The following is a 24,739-nucleotide window of genomic DNA, read 5'->3' on the forward strand; positions in this document are numbered from 1 at the left end:
CATTGTACTTCATACCTACCCCAGGCTGTTTTCTTAACCATTAAAAAGAGTCTAAATATGTAAGTTATGGATAACCTGACATTGGTCATACAAATGAAGAACATTAAATGCAAAGTTCACCCAAAGAAGAAGGTACCAGGGCCCCATGAGTGTGCCTATTACACTGCTTTACCACCCGAACTGGTTGCCTTCTGGAGCACTGAGCTCATACTGGGTTAACTGGGGATGACCCCCTTGGAGACCAGTCTGTGTTAAGACTTGGTCCATGCTGGCTCAGAACAAGATAAAGTACTTGCATTTATGTTGTCAGAAGCCAGCTTCTTCCTCTAAATCATGTTTTCAGTAGCTTCTCCTGCTCCCCATCTCCAGCTTTTTTCCTTCCAAACTGCTGCCACGGACACTGCTTTGTCCCTCTTCCCTAACATGCAGACCATGCTCCTGCCCATGTCACTGGCAGAATTGCTTCAGAGTCCTCATCACACTCCCTATGCTGGGCCATGGTCATATGAATTTCCCAAATGTCTGTACACCTGCTCCAGGATGGTTTTCAACCAAAAAAAAGAATATGCTGGCATTAAAGCATCATGAAACAGAAAAATAAATAAATCCCAAGGCCTAAACTGATTTACATTTTTTATTTAGGATTTGTTGATAAACTCTGTAAGTAGCCATAACAGGATATGATTAGTTAAGATCTGAGTGAGGTGTAACAGGATCATGATTTACTGAAGGTCAGAACTGTGTATAGAAGATTAAAACCAAAATACCACCAGATCGCTTCGGGACCTGCACGAGCTGATCCTGCCAGGATATTTTTTCTGTTTCCGTGCTTCTGAAAATCAAGGCAGACAAGATTTCCTTTAAAAACTCTTTGTCCTTCCCAGATGTATTCTAAAATCTTGCTACAGGAAGAATTAAAACAAATGAAAAAAGGCAGTAAAGTTCATTCTTGCCCCAACAAAGACTTCTGACAAGGCTGTAAAGCTGTTAAATTATACGGGGCAGATCTTGTAGGAGGGGAAGTTACTTGGCAATGACTCTGTAGATGAAACAGTCTACCATAACTTGCTCATAAATAGTCCTTGAAACCCTGCATCCGAAATTTGCTCCTCATTTACTGTATAGCAAACTGCTCAGGGAGAATTAAAACATGTTCTGCCTCTTATCATCAGGCCTCAGAGAGTAGCTGGTCACTTCCATTGCATTTGGATACAACCCTGTGAACTGATCCCCACTTACCTGGTCAGCATAAACCTCAGTGGTTTCTCCCAGCAGGAAAAAAACCTCCTTGACAGGAGGGTAAGGAGGAGAAAAGCCCAAGCTTTACTGCTCTTCTGGATAAAATCTAATCAACACTAGTGGTACAATTACGGCTGGCAAAGAACCTGGGAAAGGAGTGTCAAAGCTGCCCCCATTAGGTGCAGAAAAGCTGGTAGAAAGCAAACGAGCCTGGTGGACGGCACAAGCTGGAAGGAGAGCAGTGGGGAGTTCATCTTGACCAGAAAGGATCTGCAAGCTTCAGCACCCTCTTGGGCATATGGTGGTCAAAGCAAGGTGCCTATGGACTCCAAACACAAGAGTAAAACCTCTGTGAAACAAGACTGCCTGGGTCCAGAGGACAGTACAAAGACTCAGCAGGCACCAGGTTGTCTTCCAGTTTATTAGCAGAGACAAACACGGGCAGATTAGAAGCTGTCTCATTTTTTTAAGCCCCTTCTTGCCCTGTTTGTCTGTTCCTGCCTCTCTCCTGGTCACTTTTCTACCGCGTGTCTTACTTGAGAACTCCCCACCAGTGCTATGCCAAGCGATGGCATATGCACACAGTGCTTGTCTCCTTGCAGAAATCTACACCCATTAAATAATAATGGGAGAAATCCTCACAGGCACACTAGATTCCTCTTACTTCCACTTAGGGCCAGTTTCAAGGGTAGACCAAGGTGGCAGCCATCTATCCTAGCCAGAAACTGTATGTGCTAAAACTTTTACAAATGTGAAATAAGCCACCTGCAATACCTGTCGTAAAATTGTTAAATTAGCAACAGTGATTATTCTCATTTCTTGCTGGGATATCAGGGAAGTAGCACTGGACAGCAGTAAAAAAGGCTCCTGCATAGTCCAGAAAACAGGTTAAACCAAGCGTTGCTCCTGCAATGAAACCAGAAACCTTGCTGAACTCGCTGCAGGGCCTCCTGCTTGCAAGGACTTTAAGTGTCACCCTATATCCCCACTGGAATAGTACAAAAGCGAACAGGAAAGAGTGATCCATTTTTAATGCCTGCTAAAAATTAATCTGGCATGAAAAGAATTATAAGTCACAAGATGCCACAGAAAATTGGAATATTTAAGCTTAATAAAACCACAGTTCCCAACCCTATTTTTTTCCAGTTTGAGGTGTCAGGTCTTCAAAATACATTTCAGTGAATCCTTATTATTTAATTTAACAAAGTACTTGAAAGCTCGCCATCAATAGCAAGGCTTCACTCAAGCATGTACTGTATCACAGAAGGATCCGCTTCTTCAGCCATCAGACTGGCTTGCAGACTTTGGATTGTTGCTTTTTTCCCCCAACGCTGTCTCCACAGGACAAACGCAGCTACAATCTGTGACTGCAGGTTGTGAGGGTGATTGACTTTACATCGATAGATGTCAGTATGGGACAAACCCAAGCACAGAACTATATGCTCCCATTCAGGTCCCAGTCTCCTCGCAAGCTTGTTCAGCTGCTGATCTGTTGGTGAAGTCTTCAAAATACATGGTGCAATTTCAGTTACCTCTGTAAAAAAAGAAAAAGAAACAGAAAATGCTTACACTAGGTGATACTGCAAATATTAATGTAAGACCTTGACAAAGGTGGGAATAAGCAAAGCTGAGGTGGAAGAATGAATTAATTAAAGAAACAGAATACATACTTACCTAGAAAAATTAATTACATAATCAACCAGAAGATCAGTTAGAAGAAAACTAATGCTCAGTGGACCATACAAGGGAGCCTTGAGGCTTTGGGTGTCTATAATCAGGATGTCAGAATTCTACTCCAAAGCCAAGACTTCCAAAAGTAATTGTAGATTTTGGGGTAGTGAACAAGAAAGGTTTTCAAGGAACATGTTTCCAGCAGCCATCACCCTTTGAAAATCAATCTGCTTGCACCAGTACGATATAGTGACAAATAACAAATATGGGACCAATAATAATTCATTACTCCTATTCTATGACTTTTCATACACTTCAGAAGCGACTTTGATTCCTTAGCTACTAGGTATTACTCTATTTTTTAGCTGAGGGCTGTTCATAGGAAATTCTTCTGTCTCCTGAGATGCTGCTTACCCTTTATGCTCTGCCATATATGGCAAACTTTTCTTGAGGAGACCAGCTCTGAGGGCTTTTCTTCTATTTGAATGAACCCATAAGCATGGTTCAGGTGAACCCAAATGATCAGGGCATCAACACCGCTCCCCAGTACAAATTATGCTTCCTTATCTCTCATCCCAGTTTTAGTAACACTCCTGAAAACAGGCATGTACATGCTACAGCCCCATTCATCTGGCCTCCGTGAAGCTGTTTTCAGAAGAGTGCAAGGAAGTCCCATGTTCTCTCACAGATTTCTGCCCTATGTCCCTCAGTATTGCTCAAGTAGCCAACATGCCCCAGAACACACCCTGCACCTGAGAAGATGTTTAGCATTGAACTGGTACCTGAGTCACAGAGGGCAGGATTAATACAACTACCAAAACAGCTTTCGCAGGAAGCATTAAGGTAGCTGTAATTATCAGCAGTAAAAATTTCTTAGGGACTCAGTATTTCTAACAAACACAAGTGACCTCTTTGTCTATTCCCTATGGTAATCTGATCATTTTAAAAAAAAAAAAAAAAAGCATTAATACAAACAGTGTTAATAGCGGAGTGAGAATACAGTGCTATTCAGAAACTTGCTGTATAGGATCCATCCCACCTAACTACAGATAGCCCCTCCTGAACTAATTATACTAGGATTAGGCTCTTCTAGAATACAATCCATCTCACTGGAAAGATGTCTAAAATAGATCAGATGAATTACTCCTCTAAACGTGCACATTTCTCTCCACTGACTGTAAAGGGAGCGCTGGGTATAATAAGCTCAGAGGTTGACGTCGATGCTGTAAACACCAGTGCTGGTGAAACGATTCTCTGCCTGTAAATTCAAACCAAATTCAGGTTGCTTTAAAAAGGTGCCTTTTAAAAAGCAGCATAAGATATCTATAAAGCATATTTGCACTTCGATACCCTTTTCGATCACGAGCTGAAATGAAGGGTCAATGCAGCCTGCAATTGCTGCTCTACTTTTGCTGCTGAAGATACTGCGTCAAAACAGAGCAAAAATATCCCCAAGAAAATGCTAATTATAGCCTGTCAGTCTGAAGCAGCAGACTCCCTACAGAAGAGCTGCTTTGCAAAATCTAATTTATAGCTCCAATATCATGCTCGCAGTCTCCACTACAGCAGAACAGCTACACTATAAGCACCACTCCTTCATTTTATCAAAAGTAATTGTTTTTGCATAGAATACCCAGAGCCTGCAAACGTTTGTACAATTTAAGCCCAGTCATACATAAGTACTATACAAAGCTGCTTTGAGTAAAGGGAAAATTGCTTTCTGAAGAGTATTTAAATCCCTTTGATCTTTCTGTCTCCAGATTGCCAGAGGAACCCAGGGCAAGTGGCTGGTTCGGGGACAGAGCAGAGGATGCATGACTCCTGAAGAAGGCTGAGCAATACCGGCGTGGCTGCCCTACACTGTCACGTCACACGTGAAACCAGCTCCACAGGTAAGTCAGGACGAGGGAGTGCCTTTCATAAATGCAAATATTTGAGAATAACTAAAATTTAAAATAAACATAGCTACACTGTGCTGTTGCCAATGCTACTTCTTGATATTAAACCCTTGCGCTGGCTTATGGTCAGCTACTAAGCATAAAGCAGTGTGCCCAAAGGAGCGCTACCTGCCAGCCTGGGCTTTTTGCTCTCACGCTGGAATTTTTATACTTCATGTTCACTAGCAGAATGATTTTATGATACTGAAATGTGATCAAGCAGGGAGGCCTAACAATAATACACGTCAGCTTGTCCATCCAGTCTTTGATATTAGGCAGGTTTTTTTTACTACAACAAGTATCTTGCCTTCAGCATGTTATCAGCCCTTCAATAAGAATAAGAATAAAATCCATCCAGGAAATCTTTTCATCTTACTCTACCATCTGATTCTAATGTGGATGTGGAGAACTCTGGGACAGAAGCCAAATGTTAAATTTAATACAAAGGACCGTTATTTTAGTCCCACTTTATTTTCTGTGATAGCTCTTTTTCAGCTCTGATACAAAGTCACTGAGGAAAATCTGAGACAAGTATTACATGATGGGCAATATTATTTAGAGGAATAGAGAAACATTTAGTGAGATCTTTTAGTTATGACAAATGCAAAATCAAAAAAGATTTGTGTATGTTCTAGGATTAATGCCACTCAACTTAATAAACGTAATGGCATTTCAGGTAAAATGGAAATGAGTTTTCTGTGCTCAGCACCCAAGCTGCTTTGAACACATTGCAAAAACATTAGAGATGCCTGTTTTCGGTTGTGTTTGCTACAGATCCTCATTTATAATCTCCATTTCTCAGGAATTTCCTGAAGGAGGTAACAAGATCAGAGCCAAAGTTTCAATTATGCAGATCCTGCAGTTGCATTTGAAAGGTACATTTAAGATACTGAGACCTCAATTTTGCAAAAAATGCGATGCTTTTCTTGATTCAGGTGGATCCACTGTGGAGGTGTACATGCTTATGTTAGATACATGCTTCAGCTTAGCATAATGAGGACTGCACTGTTAGAAATGGGAAGAAGCAGAGCTTGGGGCATCACCGGAGGGTGTTGAGGGCTTCCCCGGAGAAGGCGACTTGCGGTGCTGTCTCCTCCAGCGAGCACACTGAGTGAAACACTGTGCCCAGCTGTGGGCACGGTCTACACCGCAAAGCGCCAGGGCCACGCGCTGCGGAGGTTTAGAGGCTGAAGTCTTGCTGCTCATGCTGAAGCCACTAAGTCCCTGAGGAATGGAGAGCTGATGGATTTGTGCTGGTGCAGAGCTGCTCTCCTGGAACTGCTGGCCAGCTTGCTGCCACAGCGCTTGGGACCATGAAAATCCCCTTTCTCTGGGCTGGAGGTGGGGAGATCGCTCTCCACCCTGGTTTTGGAGCTGAAACCAACCCAGAGAAAGACCCGCAGCTCCTTCTATTCAAGTTGCAGCACGAGAAAACACACTTCTCCCTGTCTCCAGCTCTCACTGGTCAAGGAAGCTCATCTACCCTAAGCCTTTATCCTAGTTGTCCCAGTTAAAAAAATAGGCGATGTTGACAACTTCTGGCCCGTGTGTACGTGTGTGCTTCCAGACCACTGCACAGACTGGGAGATACAATGGTGCTGGTGAGTGTGGACAGGAAACAGAACTGGATATAAATAGACAGTATCACAGATACGTACCAGACAAAACAGAGTAACCCAGAAACCAAAGCTATATATGGGGCAAAGGCAGCCAGTCACCACTTTTGCATTTCTTTTTCTTCAGAACCTCTCCAGCTTTAAGTAGGAGACTCCAAGAAGATGTTGCAACAATCAGGGGGATGGAAAATAAACTCACCCCAGCTCTGTTCCGCTTGGCACAAGTGGGAGGATGCAAGATAAAGTCCAGTGGAAATGGGCTTTGAATCACTGAAAAACTCTCTTGCTTTTGCTTTCTCATCACCATCTAAGACCATCTCTTAGCCTGTCTTGTGCCATCGGAAAATCTTTATCAGCATTGAGGAACTGACCTCCCTCTCTCCATGCTGCTGGAACACAGTGGGAACCAAGCAAGCTTGGCTCCAATGCAGGACACGGCAGTGAAATGTGCTGAGGCATTTTTGGGTGATCTGCAAAGTACCCAGCTGATTCCTCAGAACTGCCGGCAGCCCAAAGTGCCTTACGGTTTTGTCTAAAGGACCCTTCTCCATCTAAGTATGACTTCTCTGTGCACTACCAAAAGCATCTGGTGGAGTTTCAGGGAGCCTTCCCCCTTACGCAGTCAATACATTTTTACATGATGCAACACAAAACCAACTTTCTGGCTTTTGCTATTTGCTGTGTAAAAGGGAATTTGATAGAAATGATGTGCCTGAATCCAAAGTGCTGAAAAAGCCTCAATCAGCTGCTGCCTAATCCTGCAAGGACAACTCCTCAGGCAGTTCAGGAGACAGTTGGGGAGCCAGGGATACAATGGCCCACCCCTTGTTTAATAACTATCTAACAGATCTGTCCCTTGGGAAAGGATGTTCTGGGGACTGGTCTCTGCTTCTAGAGCTCCCTCTCTATTTTACCCATTTAAATGTCGATGTTCCTACTCATCGGATAAGAAGAGAGAAGCAGCCCTGGAAGAGGAGCGGGGAATCCAGGTCTCTCTGAGCTGCACATCCTAATGCTGAGGTGCACAGTCATGCTCTTCTTCATTCCCTTTCTCCTGATAAATCATTCCAGAAAATAAAATAAATAAAGATTTCCCTGGGAAGGGTCAAGAGTGCTTCCCAGCCTCTAGAATGGAGCCTGGTGGAGAGAGAACTCTCCTGGGAACCAAGGGGTATGCTGAAACAGAGCAAAATTGCACACAAGAGCCCTTGGCAGAAACAATGGTAGGCACATGCTCTGATTTTTATATAATCACATCAGAAACAGGTAGGTGATTCTGGGCTTCAGATCCTGCATTAAGTGGGACTGTAAAAAGGAGTAATCGCTTAGGCATGCATCTGGCCTCAGCATCTCCTGCTGATAGGTGTAAAGTCCTTTAGTGATCCGGACTCACGTCACTAACCATTGTTCACTTGACCCTCTTACCAGATCCTGCTCGTAACTTCTGAAAAGTTCAAAGCAAGCATTTCAGGGTCCTCTTTAATCATCTTTCATGGCATCTGGAGTGCAGTTCTTCCCTGAGAAGTGCTAAAGTTAGATCAAGCAGTTCCACAAGCAGCAAACCAAAGAAGCCTTGTTTCCCCCAGGTACAAGTCCTACAGCTGACTCATGCTTCAGGACTTCTCTCCTCCAGCTGCTTACCGATTCTCAAGACACTCATGACATTGCTCCTCTCCACAACAGCAACTAGACAGGCTTCTTGAAGTTGGCCAACAGGTTCAGAAGCTACTATGGGTACATGCATACATGCAACAGCCCTCAGCAGAGAAGCATACAGCCTTGGTTACTATATGAAATTACGCTAAAAGAGACTTTGAAGCTCCACAGAGACACCATGTCTAACATGCCAGCTGCCAGTGACATCTGGGGCACTTTGGCTAAAGGGAAACATATATAATAAAAACTCTAGTGCCAGGCTCTGCTTCCCTCCAGCCCCCTCGAAGTGCAGTGCACTTGTTCAACTAGCCTGAGCCACAGACCCAGCAGTGGGTACTGGATGGGCATGGTCATGGTCAATGGTTGCCACTGTGTCCTGTGTGTTTTGGCAACTGTGTTATGTTCCAGAAATTATTTAATGACTGAATGTCACAATAGCAAACAACTTGTACATAACCAGGTATATTTGCTTTAAAGCTAAATCCCCTTGGCCTGAGCACAATGGTAGAAGTGGGTCATGAAGCAGAACAACACTTGGTGGATCAGGTTGGGACAGGCTTTCAAGAGCAGTGAGGTGGGGTTGCAGAACCTGAATTGGAAGACAAGTGTGTAACACTCCCACTAATGGAGGGGTGGGAGACTTCTGAGAGCTGCAGCCCCCCTTGAGCTGCCGGAGATGCTGGAAGAAACAGAAAGCAAAGAGTAAGTGTTTTGAGGGATCCCAGTGGGTGCGGTAGACCACTGAAGTCAAAGGGCAGATGATGGTGGTGGTCCTTGTGAGAAAAGTGGAGTAAACAGAAGGTGCTGGATAACTGCAGGGGATGGCTTGGCTCAATTTGTTAGAAAAGGGAATGGGAGGTGACAGTGAGCCTCCATTTGTACAGCTGCTCTTCTGCTTTCTTGTTCAGCTGTTCTCTCCCAACGCTGTCCTAATAGGCGGAACTGCAGGCAAATGCCTGCCCTCTTCCTACAGCACATCCAAATTCATGAGCTCTAAGCCAACCTGTGGCAATGAATGGCTGGAGTGCCAGACGGGAAAGTATCACACTAGATATACAACACATGGCAGGCTTACTCCCTCCTGTTGAAGTTAACAATGATCATGAAGCATTATAAGGTTATTTTGTAGCTGTGAACTTTAGAAGGGTCTGATTCAGGACCTGTTTAAATACAAGAAACAAGCTCAAATCACTGATCAGTGAAAAAAGTAGAACAGACTATCCAAAAAGCAACCCCTACTGTATAATTTGGGCGTTGTTCTTTCTCTTGTTGTCATTGCTGCTAATTAAACACCAGACTGATTCAAAGGCTGGGAAGGGAACACCAGTGTTTTGCAACAGCTCCAAATAATCATGCTCCAGGGAACATGGAAAAATATTTCTCTTCTATATATCACCATATACGTATCTTTTCTATCCATCTGCAAACAGCACGGATCAGGCAGTCCATCCGAAGTCTATTCAAACCACTATGGTTTGCCTCCTGGTGTCAGTGGGTTTCAAAAAGTGTTTGACCAAAGAGCAAGAAAAAATTGAACCAAATCCTGTACTATTTAAAGCAAAATGTCTGACCCCATTCTAGATATTTTTTCCATATATAAAGTTAGTACACTCAGATTCAAATAACATACAGGAGAAGATTAAAATAACTTGGAAAAGATGTATAGCCTTTTCCTGCTCTTAGGACACACGCAGCTGTTTCTCTGTCTCTCCTGCCGAATGCAAGTGGTGAGTTACATGGGTAGCTGCAAGGTGGACGACTGTGGTAGCTGTTCCACTTATCTGTGCTGGTTGCCTCCTCTGTAGGCTTCTGCTCACTACCAAAGAGACGCACACCTCCTTCATCCCATTCAAGGCTATCACAGGACACCATTTAACGATGACTGCCAAGCACGTGCTGATCTCTGATCTCTGCTTGGGAACTCCCTCTTCTTCCTCCCACAGAGCTGACTTAGCACAGCGAAATCCCAGTGATGGAAAACCTGCACCTCTGTAGGAACAACAGGCCCAGTTACTTTCCCAAGAATGCCTGTATAAATCCAGAATAAATACTATCTTCTCTAATGCAATCAAAATCAAATCTTGGTCAGTTAAATACTCAGACTAAACTACAGAATGAAATCTGTACCACAAGCACATTAAAAGAAAAACACCTACAACAAGGGTTTAGGAAATGACACTTTTTTTTCAACTGACTACGTTACAGTAGAACAAATTTGACAGGAAATTTTATGTTCATCTGAGTATATGCTACAGTTATGCTTCATAAATGCAGGACTGTAAAGTTTCTGTATCCTGATAATTTCTGATCTGATGAATGCAAACAGTCATTAATATACAGAATGTGTATGAATAAAGCCAACCTCTGTCAATTAGTGATCATAAACCACTTACTTGTAAGTGTACTTCTATCATGATAACTTACATTTCCATGTCTTGTAATTAAATTATGAAAGGCACTAATAAAAATGAAAGTAAATATGAAATAAATCTTTAAGACTGGCTGCACTCTTCTACATCATGTTGTTTTTTTAAGACTTGTATTAAAAGTCAGGAAGTTCTCTGTCTTATTTTAAATGAATTGGAATCTAATACTATGACAGCCAACTTGCAGAATAAATTGTGGCCATGATCCCGAGATAATCAAATCTACAGGAACTTTAAATGGTGTCGCTCAAGTGAAGCAGAATCCACCCATGGTACCAAATTCAGCTCCTTCCCGCCAAAAGCTTGCTGGGACTTAGCATTACTGGTGTAATTAAAATGAACATATATCTTCATTCATCGGCAATCTCTTCTCCTGTGTAAGCTCTAAAGCATCATGCTTTGTGACATTAAATACATTTTGAGTATTAGGGTAGGAAAAAAGACAGCATAAAATTGTGTAAATCTATAGGCAGTTCAAGAACGCAGATGTTTGTATTTTGGCTCAATACCAGCAGCTAATTCGTATATTCTTTATCACTTGCTAATGACTGCCTAGTAGCTGAGGATGCAGCAGCAGACTGCTAAAACCTGAAACATAAACATTCAGATTTCATGACAAAAGTTTTCAGTTGTTTCCCCACTGTTCAGTTCCAGTAGCTACACAGTTTTCCTGAACTTTTTTTTTAATGTCTTACACGTTTTGTACCTCCACAGACCTCTGCTATACTGATGGCCTTCAGTATTAATCCATGTTAAAGAGATTGACAGAGAAGTACCTAAATAAATTTATGCTGTCTTAAGTTTTCACCCTTTTCAAGCCATAGGGAGCAATCCCTGGGTTTAAAGAGTTGAAAGAAATTGGGTTTTCACTTGTTCACTTGCTTTTTACAGGAAAGAGCAAGGAGGAAGTTTCAGCCGTTAACAGTGTGGATGTTACTGTTTCCCATGCAAAAAATGAATTATATCCTGACCTAGTATTTCTCTGCTCTTGCATACCATGAAAACAAATAATTAATTTCATAAATAAAGTGGCAACTACAGATGCATGCAAGGAAAAGAATACCTATGCAAAGAAAACACAAACACAACATATATTTGCTCTCTTTTCAAGCAGGATTACCTAAGCATTGCAGACAGGATTGGACTTAATTATTCTGTGGTTTTTGGTGTAGGTTTTTTTTGTCTTTTTTAGCAGCATTTGATGCTGCTGTAGACACTGAAGTGGAAGTAAAACTTGCCTCATATTTCCTATGAATTTCTATATTGTTATTCGTAAATAAGCTGTATGCATCAGCACTGAAGCCACAGCTAATGATGGCATCCTTGCAGTGATGCCTTTGATATAAATCAAAGCATGCAGCAGTACACTAAGGAAAAAAGAAATATCTACTCGGCTGGGAGGTTCTGAGGAACACCTGAGCTTTCAGGAATTATTTGGAAGAACTGCTTAAATACAGATACCAAGCATTCAGACCCTGGCCAAAGATTTTCTTCCAAATGAACAAACATGACTTGAAAAGTTATATGGAAAGAAGATGTATGAGCATTTTTTGGAAGCTGTGTGCAACTAGTTGTTAGGTACCACAAAGCTACCTGATAGCCTGACAGAGCAGAGACAAGAGTCTCTAGTTTATATGCTGGCAGTCACATCAGGAGTCAACTCAGGAAATAATGCTGAAAAAATAAAATTCTGAAGTATGCCAGTGAATTCCTATATACGTTTGAATGTTCTGCAGTTCTTAGTGAATTCAACAGAGTTTGACAATACTCACAGCACTTTCAACCATTAATTATTGGTCTGAAGCACACAGAGCCATCATTTCCCTCAGTCAAGTTTCTTCTCCATGCTATCGCAAATAATAATTAACAATCAGCGGATGGTTGTACGAAGTCATGACGATCATAAAGCACATTCATATTTACAGTACACTTCTCATGGTTTCATAGGAGGCGAATGTTTACCTGGGTGGGCAGGGCAGCTCTGACAGAGTAATTCACCCACTCTAAGTGCAAAACAAAGACAACTGCAGCAGTTAATGATTAGTTTGTCAGCTAGGTGACAAACTTATAATGCAACATTTGTCAGCGGGTTGGAAGTTAACTTCTTTCAACAGATGCTACTTGAAAGCTTATTTCAAATAGCTTGAGCTGTCTTTCAAAGAGCTGAGGCAAGTGTTAATCCTGCTGCTCCTTTGCGTGCAAGAATCATGGCAGACTCCTTGGACTTTTTATCTGCCGAGTACAATAAGTGAGTAAATTTTTTACTAGCAACTTTCCTACCAAGAAATCTTTCTAAAGGCTGCAGCATTTTAACAATAAAATCATGTGCTTGGACTTTAGCTATCGATGTTCCTTTCACGCAACAACAAAAATCATACTGCCAGTATGGAGGACTGTTTTTTTTATATAACACAACTAATCATACATGTTTCCCTTACAGGATTTAAACCAAGTATGACAACAAGGCATTATATTTAGTCTTGATAAAACTGTTCATTCCTCCTAGAGATTTTTTTTCTTCAAGTTGGCTCTTCTTTTTGCTTTGGCTCGAGTAGTTAGAAATATCAGAACCGAAGATCTGTGCAACAGATGGAGCTTGGTTGAGAAGAATGCCTTTGGCTGGTGAGGATCTTTGCCTGGCAGGTGTCAAACCAAAATTAATACTGCACATATTATGCTTTACCGAGTTTCAGATTTTAGCGAAGTGAGACTGCGTTCCTTCCTGACCACAAACATATATTAATAGAACAAGCCATGCAGAGCAAGCTAAAACAGTACAATCATTATGCTGAATCCTTCACCGCTTGGCATTTTATTTAATCATTTACACCCATGCAAAACAAGTAAACAAAATGCAGCTGGTTAGTGTCTCTACAGACATTTTGTGCAGGTGAAAAAGACTTCACAAAATGCCATAAGCAACACGGACCTGGACCCCTCTTCCTTTCTTTTTTCCTTTGTTGTTTGTGTTAGTGCCTTAAAGGCTTATGAACTTTAGTAGACTTTTTGACATTTCAAAATCAACAGGAAAAAACAGGTACTGGTACTAAAATACACTGCTCAGCTACAGCCGGTTGCTACGCCTGGCTTGCCAAGAAGGCGACTCAACAGCCTGAGTGAGAAGGCAGAGCTTTCCATAGGTGTCAGGAAGGAGAGCTTCAGGTGGCATCATCTGTTTCTCTGCATTTCCAGACTAGTGGGAGGCTTAGCATTGCACCCGGCCCTCTCAAGTGCCAAGTCACTTGAAGATCTGAAAGAAACCGGTTTGGAATCTCATGGCTGGTTTGACAGATCGGTACTGTCCAAAAGCAACTTTAGCTGACTGATAGAGCAGTAACTTTAGAAGGTCACAGTGACAGGACTTTTAATTATCTGTAAAGCAAATGTGAGATTATATTTTGTGTGTGTGTGTATAATACATAAACATTTTCAAATTCTTAATAAAAAAAGAGGAAAGTCATAGACATTTGCCAGTCAAATTCATCCCTTTTTTGATTTCATTTCCACAAACTCAGGCTAGGGACCTGTCACACCACCCTGTGAGAAAAAGGATGAAAATGGGAGTGTGTGTGAAGGCATTTCATAAACAGAGGTCCCAATTCACAGAGCACTTTACACTACCACGGGTTTGATGAGTTCTCCGTTCCCCTCTGAGTCAGCGCTGACCTAACATCCCGCGCGATGTGCTCACCGGCGTGGCTCGTGGCTGCCCCGTGACACGGCTTGTATCGGGTGACACGGCACGCTGACCAGCTGCAGTCATCAGAGATCCCAAGACAGCACTGAAAGTAATGAGGTGACTCACAGCTGCAACCACGTACTTGAAGGCTGCGGACCCAATTACTCTCTTACTCACTCAGGAATAGTATTTTGCCAAATCAACTGAAGGAAGTTCGAAATCAAACAAGCTGTTAGCAAGCATTCATATTACTTGCAGTATTTGTAGAAGATTTATGCCAGTATTAGTGGGACAATTCATATGCAAAACCTAAACATTTGAAAAAATCTTTTGCTTTCTCAATTAATTTTCGTGTCTCGTGCATACAGAACAATGTTTTCCCTCACAGTTTTGTAGTCTACTAGCTGCCAGATTTTGATCCAGAATTGAAATTTCAGTCATTTTGGCTTTTCTACATAGCGAATCAGAAATAAAAAGGTTTTAACATCAGAAATGAAAAGGCTGGAAGATCAGACAGACCATAAAAGATTTGTTTTACTTGGTTTGGGATTTTTACACAGCTATGCCTAACCTAAGATTGAAACAAAACCAAAAGGCAAAACAGAAAACTAGACAAATCTGTTCCGTCCCAGAGATGCAGAAGTACAAACGATGCTTGTGTCCCTGGGGGAGCCAAATCTGAAATCCTGATATGAACAAGAGAAAAGGGCTGTTATTTCCTCAACAACTGTTCCTGACATCACAGCTACCTCCTAGAGGTAACAATGGAAAAGCAATCTTAAAAGAGAATGTTTTTTTAAGCAAATATCTTTCTAGTTCTACAAACTCATAAACAAAGAGATCACGTGGTTTTTTTTATAATGCTGAGAATTTTATTGCCAGAACTGTAAACATCAACTTCTTTCTCTTCCTTCCTTCTTCAGATGTAACTGCTAGGTGTTGGCTGCCTTTATATTAAAGAAATCAAACACGCCCTGCAATGCACCTTGCAATTGATTTCGGCATTAGCCAGGGTTAAATATTTTGAGCTTCGCATTCAGCGTGCATTACCTAATTTTGTGTGCGCTACTCAGAGAAGAGCCAAATGATCTGGCGATGCGAGGTTAACACATTCAGCAAAAGTGGCCTCAAATTTCCACTTGCGGAAATACACCATACCACATCAGCGTATGCAAACCCAACTTTGCTGTGTACAAACCACACAAACAGTGCCCAGCTACCTAACCTGACCTTCCACTTGCACTTTAGTGTGTGTAAATATGCTAATGACAGGCACAGAGGGTTCATGTGCAAGTTTACAAGTTCAAGTGCAGAAGACAGATGAAAATTTGGCTGCAGTGCTTTGGTTTTCCCTCATTTTGGGAGATTCCAACTTTCTCAGTCTGTTATACAGACTAAGAGATGCGTCCTAAAGCCACAAGACTGAACTATTTAAATATCTTTATTCAATTTTTTAGACTGAAAATGAGATCCTTTGTCTACTTGAAAGAGGTTGACAGGAGCATGAAGGTACTGCTATGATTCAGGCTTGTCAAGACACATTATTTACCAGACATTACTTACTGATATTGATATTGTATCTGAGTCACTGGAGAACTTTAGGCACCCCATGAAAAGTCCTTGCTCAAGACATCTTGGAATCTAGAGATTTATGAAGGTTCTCACTTCCAAAATTACGGAGTGAATGGGGACTGTCCAGCTGAAAACTGTGAAGACCCTCAATGTTTTCAGGAAGTCCTGTGCAAGTGGATTGTGAGACTCGGGACAAGAATCCCTGGATCACCACAAGAAGCCACTGGTCCTTTTTAAACAACCCAGGTCCAAAGCATTCCACAAAGAGACTCAACAGACCCCTTCTGTAAACCAAGCAAGGAAAGCAGAAGCAATTTTTAATACTGTTCTTTGTGTCATGCAATTATTTCCACATGCAAGTAAAGAATCTCAGCCAACCAAGGACGCCTGTGTCTGGGAGCACTGCAGGAGCACACCTTTTACAGGGAACAGAAGTATGTTTGGAACAGCTGAACATAAGCTTAATGGAGTAATTTCAAAAAACATAAAATTGTCTTAGATACACAACTGCAAAAAATTTGTAGCTCCGTAAACCCACAGATTGCTATTTTAAAGACAGTTTCATTAAGAAACACAGCTTGAGAGTATCTATCAAATAAGATCAGAGCTACATGCAGGGACAGCGGGAAGCAGCTGAAGCAATCTGCAGCACAGCTCTGGTGCTCATTGGTCTCTGACCCTGAGAAAAATATAATTACTGTATGAATACACATATTAGACCAAGAAAGTCTAGGAGAAGACAAAACTCTAGTAGAAAGAGATGGTGAGAACTCCTTGAGTTTTACGCAAGTCTGCAGCTCTCTATGTCTCAATCCAATATACTTAGTTAGACTGACAACATATCTGTGGCTTTAATTTTGAAGTCCACATTTTTCTATGGGAATCATTAAATATGACACACTTGTCCTGTTCAACAGAAAAACAAATCTGCATCTACTTTTTATTCCTCTGAAGCCTTAATTTAATTGTGCAACATTTGCTTTAGAAACATATTTGAAGATGTTTTAGATATTACCTCATTTGTACACCATCCCAGGCTTTCCAGGAACTCTGAACCAACAGTCTCCTAGCCTTTCTTATATCTGAACTACTGTATTTTATGGCTTCCACACTGTACTGTCTGGAAGTCAGACACTCCCTGTGAGACTGGCGATGTTGTGTTAAATACAAACATGTCGGGAGGAGAGGCACTGCGCCGGAGAGCTTGCAATCTCAGGCGCGGGTTGTGAAAAAGGCTTTGCATGTATTAGTTTATGTACACAGAGATTGCTGTGATTGTGTTCAGATAACTCCTATGGCCTATGCAGGTAAAAAAAAAAAAGCACCAGAGGAGCTGACAGCTCGGCAGCTCATCCATGCTGGATTTCCTGCTCATGACCATTGCTTTGAAAGGTGGCCATCATCAGATGCCGACGAAGCCCTGCTACATCTCTGCGGTTTTAATCAGAGAACCTAATTTACCAGGTCCCAGAAATGTAAGTAATAAATTGTCCCAAATAATCTCAAGTATGGAGTTGAGCATACTGGAATTTGGAAATCCACTGAGGTACTGATAACCAAGGGGAGTAGGCGAGTAGGCAACCAAAGGGGTCAGCAGCTATTCGAGCTAGAAAGGCTGAAATGTTACGAAGACAAACATGCACACGTGTGCTTGGGACGAGGCTGGGGCTCCATACAGCTTTTGATCCATGGAGCTAGGAGAGCTCCACACAAAGGAGCTCGCATGCATTTAAGATGGAGGCAGTGAAGTTTTGCCCTATTCTGTTTTCAGTCGTCCAGTGACCACAGGTAACTCATGACAGTATCTGAAAATATCTCCTATCTGTGCTCTTTGTGCATGCAGGTGCTGTCATGACAGTTTCTCAAAAATTCATGAAAAGCTACACCAAGACTATAGCTGACCCACTGTCACCACTTACCAAAACATCTTCCAACACCTGCACCTCACCTCTATTCTGCCAGTTGCTTCATGTGGAATTTAAGGCATTGGGTTTAAGCTGGAAGAAAACCACCTCTGAGTCAAATCCTGATGTCTGCATTTACACAAAGTGATAGACTTTCCCAGACAATTCACAGTATGGATTCCATCTGGTCTCCCACTCTTAGCACTGTCTTAGCCTATTCCCACTGTCTGCCACCTCCTCCATCTCTCCTCTCGTCCCTGCTTTGTACCGTGGCTGCTGGAGGACCCTGGAGCCGGGGCAGGGTGCTACCACCATGTCCCTCCATAACAGAAAGGCAATTGGTCTGTCTCCTAACCCACGCCGGACAGGCACACAGCCCTCCCACCAGATGGGTGGACTCAGCTGTGTCAAAGGTATGCAAGTTTTTCTGTAACAAAAATCTCCTCCTACTTTTAAATAATGAATTTGTTATTTTCTTTTTTTCTTCCTTCTCCAGTTTTTTTCTCTCCTTCCCCGCCCACTTTTTCGTGCAGGAAGGAGAGTGACAGGGAGAATAATGATTTCCTCAGCTTCTGTTGGAAAAAAAAACACGAAAATTTTCCACCAAGGCAGAATTTTTTTCTGTTTTTTTTTTTTCACTGAGGTTCAGAAGCCATTTTTTTATTTAAAATTTCCTAAATAAGCGCTCAGTTAATACTGGCTCTTGGTGTGGAAGGTAGCAGTGAGCTGGTACCTCTGTTTCGTTTAGCACAGATCCCAGCCTTAAGTGTGGCAAGAGGTCAGCTTGAATTTTTCTCTTGAATTGTATCTTTGCAAACCGCTTTTCAGGGTTTCGGCTGTATAAATCAAAACCCCATAGCCCAGCGTGGATGCACAGCTTGTGATGCTTTCCTTCTGCCAGTTGGCTTTGCACACCCCCGGTGTTAATCCCCACTGGCTCCACATGTTCGGGAAGGAGGGAGGAAAGCACTGGTGAGCGAGGAGAGGACCGGAGCGGCCAAAAGCCGGGGCAGCCTTCCCATGCACGGAGAGAGCGGCAGAGACTGGAGCGGCTGGTAACGGAGAAGAAAAAGACACCCAGGCTACTGATTTTCTAATGGGGTTGATGGGCAGAGTCTGAGCAGGTTTGGGACCCTACAGTCACTGACAAGAATGGGGTGCATGTATATATCACTCACTGTCTCTGCTTCTGCTCAGGAGTCAACCTTGTTTAAGGCATGCTTTGTCTGAGCAGATGGCAAAGCATGATGGCTCCTGGATTAAGATTTTGCTGCCAGACCAGCCCCTGGCAGTTTTCAAAAATAAAGACTGCTGCTCTCTTTACCAATGCAAAAATAGCTGTCTCTCCAAGTCCCTCCTTCAAACTACTATTTTATGTATTACAGGAGCACATATCTAGCCAGACTATATAATTAATGTTCCACAATTTTTAATTAACTACCTACAACAATCTTCCTGCTTTAACTGGTGGTGTTGTTGGAGGGTTTGGGGGGTTTTCTTGAGGCTACTAGGAAATTCCCAATTCCCAGCTAGAAATTCACAAGGTTCAGAGCAGAGCCTGCACCACCAGGTGCAGAAGGCGACCCACTGTTTTGGTTATATAGTGTCTCCCATGAAAAAAAAAAACAAATGCTTGTGACACAGTAACAAGCCCAAACCCTATTTGCAATAACAAGTACATGAGGCAGGACTGTACCAGAAAAGACAGTGACAGAAACACATAGTGATTTAGTTTACGCCTTTGGCTTTTTTTTTTTTCTTCATGTATTTTTGGCCAGGAACCTTCTATAAAGCTTGGCTGTTACCCTAACAGGCCCTTCCTAGCAGTCTCCAAGGGGATGCTGCGATGACAAGGCAGCACAGCTTCCTTTGGGTATCCCTCCTTCCAATGGCATGGCAGGGCTGACCGGCACAGCGAGGTAGAACTCAATGCCGCCCTGACCCGGCAGCAGGGTGTTGGCCTCCTAAAACTCAACAACTATCTGCAAAACTTAAAATAGTGAAAGTCCACTGACCATCATTGGCACAAGTAAGTTCCATGCGAACCAGCACAAATAACAGCTCTTGGAAACATGACAAGTTCTGGGGACAAACAACCATCATGCTCTTTGCTCCGTGACTCTGAGTCTGCTTGCACCTGGAAATAGGAGCAGAAGAAACATCCCAACTGTGCGCGCGCGCACACACACGCGCGCGCAACTTCTCAGCAGACCACCAGCAACTGTCGATCCAGGGACTACAGCTGGAACACAGCAACCCTACACCAGCAATAAAGCACTGATGGGTCAGATTTTCTGGTGTCAGCCCAAATTCAGGATCACAGAGCATGCATTGGCCAAACCAGATGTTCTTCCAAGCTTCAGCCTTGAGCTGTGCTGTGTGGAATTGCTGCTTTCCACATGGAACATCTCATTAAGAGCAGTGTCTGCCATGGCAACTGTAATAGCACCACGCATTTCTGGTGTGATAAGCTGTATTTAGAGTGGGAAAGTCTTGCTTTGTGAGCTGAAAAGCAAACCAAACAACGAGCAATGAAGTCCAGAGCTTCAGGCCAAAGGTTTTAATATCTGGTGTTGGTCCTGCTTCCCAAAACAAAGGACAGTTTATACACTCTGTAGACATTTTCTGTCTGAAGCAATGCTAACACATTATCTCTTTATTTACACTGCACACGAAGTGTCCTGCACCCCCACCCACACAATGGCCTGAATCTAGATCCACCCTGCTGCTGTTCATGGGAGGAAATCTAGGTGTGTTGCAGAGCCAATGCGTCCTAATACTCTGCAACAACATCAGGCAGAAAAGACAACGCGGGTCCTTCCTCACAAGGCTCCAGGGTCCTCCCAGAATGATTTTAATACTGCCTGTGGCAAGGAGAGGGGGGAATGGTAGACAGATCTGTGGCAGAACTGAAAACTCAGGACTTCTGGAGTCTCCGTCATATGCTGTAATTGCAAAATCATGCTGTCTGTCTTCCACATACACAGCAAATCTTTTTTCTCCCTTTATCCTTGGAGGGATTGAAATTTTTAGGAAATTCCCTAAGCTTTCCTTACTTTGGTTTCTTCCCTCATTTCTTCAAAAAAAGATCAGGCCATTGAATGCAGTCTGGACTTTCGCTTCCAAATACTTCTTTCAGCATGGAAAGGACCAACGATGGAACAACGAAGCAAGTCACCCTATTATGCAACAGATGGGAAAACTATTTGTGCTGGTACTCTGTGGTTTTCATTCCTCTGCAGGCTGCTTTCCTCCAGGGAATTCCAGTAACTGGACTAATTGAAGTGTGTTTTGACAAGTTATAACAGCCCAGAAAACCCACCTATGAAATTACATCCTGGTAGCATCTTCCAAAGTAAACTGAAATCTTGGTATCACAGCTCATTTGGGAAACTACTATGCCATAGCTTTCATTTGTTATGAGAACATAGCGTGCGTTTTTGTCGTAAATAACAGGTGGTGTTACACCTAATGACGTGTTTTAACCTTCCCCCGTACCAGGTTTTTGTACTGGCAGGGGGGCCATGGATCATCTCCTGAAACTCTAACCAGAATAAAAACATACAGTCTTAATTTATTCTAATTTCATCTACTCTCACTTTAGGTGACTCCCTCTCAAAGTCATCAGCTCACCCCTGAGGATGTCTGCCCGTCCCCAATATACAAAATAATTGAAGGAAATCAGAACAAGGTGCCAGCAATGATGACGATGGCCTGCTGGGAAGACAGGGGCACTGGCAGAGCATAAGAACCGGACAACATTATTCTGAGAAAGTCTTCTTGCTACTAAAACCAGCAGTGCCTGTGAGCCCCAGCCCCAGCCACGTGCCACATGCCAGGCACAGCACACGGTTCCCATCACTTAAGTTTTCTTGGTTTATTCCACTGCTCCACTAGCCTACCGGTCTCATACTGCCTTTTGCTTGCCACTGCCACGGAGAGAAAGTATTTGGCTGGGGGGGAAAGCTCTTATATACAAATAATTTAGGATTCAGAGGGGAGAAGCTTTAAAATGCTAGAGGTTAGAACGTTTTGGAAAGCAAGCCACAAGAAGTATGGATGGACCAATTCCATTATGGCTCCTGGGCTCAGCTGCCGCCCTGACGAGTTAGCACGTCCTGGAGATATCTACCAGGAAGACAAAGGAGACAGAGACAGTGAAAACGAAGGAAGTCCCAGGATAAAATATTTCATTTTCCCATATTCTTCTTCCTGAATATCCCAAAGCAGAAAGACAGATTTTTTGCAGAAGTGACCAGGATTTATTAAAGACAGGATATTGATATGAAACATTCATGACCCTCAACTTAGCAGTATTTCTCTTGGATGGGGTAACGAAGTGAATTTATTACATATCAGTGCCAAGAAGCTCATAATAAAAATAAAGATTATAGTTCTCAGATTCATCAACTCAAACCAGATATTTTTGAAAAAACACTCCAGAAGGAAGAATGTAAGTCTCATAAGATACTTGGGCTACCAAAGCAGCATATGAAATACATATTTTATCCAACAATAGGATACAAAGTAAATTATTTGATTTAAAAACCCTGAAACAAAGGCAGTCTGTGAAGACATGAGAAGGAGACCCCTTGTCATGTTTTCCCAGGTGTGGGGCCTGTGGAGGAAGAAAGATATATATTAGACATAAACAAAGCAAGCAGAGATTTTATTGCCTTGCAAGTTGATGATTTTATGAGACTTGAAATAAAATAATAAAGCGTGGATAAAGCAAGATAAAGAAATACTGCAACTTCTTGGGAAGCCAGGCTTCGGCAAAGGTTCAGACAGACCACAGCCACAGCAAACCTTCACATCAGTTCTACGCTGACCATTTGATCCCCTCTTCCCCTCCATTTCTGACCTTCATTTATTTCATTCTGCTTCTGCCACACTCCCTGCAGAAACGAAAGAACGCTTCCAGAGCTTGCCTGCGATGCATCTGCATGGTCTGCGAGGCTTTGGGAAGACCTAACACGTCAGCTTGCTGTGAAAGACGGAACTCGTGTGTCCCTAGGTAGGACTGAAGGCATTGTCAATACTGAAAGTTTCCATAAATCATAGTGTAACAGACCAACACTTTAACAACTCATCTCTCCTCATTTCCAGACTTGCTACCAAGGGGAAAAATTCATTTTGATTTCAGTGCCAAGGATTTCCAGGGTTTCCAATTCCTCACTTCTCCCAGCCCATCCTCAGGAAAAACAAAGAAAAAAAAAATCCCCAAAATTCCCAAAACCCCAAGGCAAAGAAAAATAAAACAAACCAAACAAGTAAGTACCACAGTGTTTCTAATTGCCTTCCAAAATACAACAAAAAAGCATTTAAAATCACTTTAGTCTGGGGAAATTACTAATCATGAGATCCCTAATGTGTGTCTGTGTTTAATAGAGAATGTAATGGAAAAAAAAAAAATAGAGCATTAGTGACCATCCAAGAAAGATTTCATGAAAAACAGGGTGGAAGGGAGTTTGTTTGGATTTAATGTTTCCCCAGAAGCATCTCTAGTCCAAACATTACACCACAGGTCAAATGGAGGGGAGCCAGAAAGTGAAACACTTTAAAAATAGCCCTTAAAAAGGAAAGTGAAAGTGGCCAGTCTAGTTCCACCTTTCATGACCATGAAACACAAATTCTGTGAAGAAAACCAAATTTGGGCTCTGGTACCATTTCTGAGTGTCAGTAAATACTGCAACCTATGCATGGGAAGTCCAACAGGAAAATATAGGTCCAGCTTCTAAATTTCTTCCAGATTTAGCAATCCAAGCTGGTACTACTGCTTATAAGCAAGCTTACATTAAAATATTTCCATTTGGAACTGACAGTTTAAAATGCTACGAACTGTCCTCAGCCCTCTGTTGTAGCCCTTCCAAGCCACCTCCTCGCAGACAGAGAAACTCAGCAAAGCTCTCCCATGAGATCAGCTGCTGCCAAGATCAGAAAAACTGCATGGGGCGGCTGTCTTCCTTTGCAATATTTTATAGCCGTAAGGTTAGTCTTGTCAGCCTGTTTCACACATTGCAATACTCGCATTACTTCAGAAGTTCCTTCCAACTGAAGGAAAGTAACCTTTTAAATGTCTGATAACACTCAGACTTTGCATCCTGATGCTCATGTAGGTTCATTTCTCCTTTATAGCATTTCCCTGGTCCTCAAGGTTGAAGATGCTGAAGGAAGAGAGAAGGATGGTGATGACCATTACGGCAACAGAAAGCAGGCACATCGTCCCTAGTAGATTCTCACACACAATGCCCGCAATCCCCCTCGATGCCTCTCAAATTGGCAAGATGCCCGTAAGGCAATTTTTCTCTCTTCTCTAGCTGCTCTTTGAAAAAGAGACGTGCACCATTAAACAGGGAACCAGAGGGTTAAGCATTAAATTGCCTGAAAGATAGAGCACTTGAGGCCCAAACAAGCTAAACGTCTTAGAGAAAAGGCAATTCCAAACTTCTTGTCAAGCCTCATTGAGAAAGAAGTGATCTTACTAGAGGATGAAATGACCAGCAGCTTGCAGCACTGAAGCAAGAAATACAAGCTTTGGGAGAAAAGTCTGACACATTCTCAGAGGATGCTGACAAGAGCTTTGAACAGCTAATCTCTCCTGAGGCTCATGAGGCTGAAGGGAAATCCCCTGAGAAGGCAGGGGAGATGGCACCTATCTACTCTGACATGTCATCTTGCAGGAAAAGTTGTAACCCGATAAAGTTATAAAACAATAAATAAAGATAAAACTGACAAAAGACAAGTTCTGTATTTTGGAATTGACCCAGAGGGGGAGACCTGCTCCAATACTGCAAGCTGAGCACTTCAGGCTTCAGAAGCAAGCAAGCTCTGCATTTCTTAAGAGGAACTGGCAAATGTAAACAACGCTCCAGGGAAAAGACGCTGATGAAAGGTATTGTGCTGTGTGCTTAAAAAGAAAAAGAGAAAACTGCTCCAAACAGCTATGGGCTCATTTGTTCAGAGGTCTGAACAAAGGAAAAGCGGGAAGTGCAAACTTTCAAGATTTCAAAGACTGGGTTTTCATGGGACCTTCAGA

General features: G+C 42.5%; 1 protein-coding gene across 1 annotated transcript in view; it reads right to left on the reverse strand.

The window, feature by feature from the left end:
* Window positions 1–2,253: 2,253 nt before the first annotated feature.
* Window positions 2,254–24,739, reverse strand: part of CRADD (CARD and death domain containing adaptor protein) — an 83,364-nt gene continuing 60,878 nt past the window's right edge. Inside the window, exon 3 of the mRNA XM_075080644.1 lies at window positions 2,254–2,773. Within this exon, the coding sequence (XP_074936745.1) occupies window positions 2,478–2,773 (296 nt within the window). The 3' untranslated portion in view covers window positions 2,254–2,477. The remainder of the gene's footprint in view (window positions 2,774–24,739) is intronic.

The sequence above is a fragment of the Phalacrocorax aristotelis genome, chromosome 1 (assembly GCF_949628215.1).
Source record: "Phalacrocorax aristotelis chromosome 1, bGulAri2.1, whole genome shotgun sequence".
Classification (NCBI taxonomy): domain Eukaryota; kingdom Metazoa; phylum Chordata; class Aves; order Suliformes; family Phalacrocoracidae; genus Phalacrocorax; species Phalacrocorax aristotelis.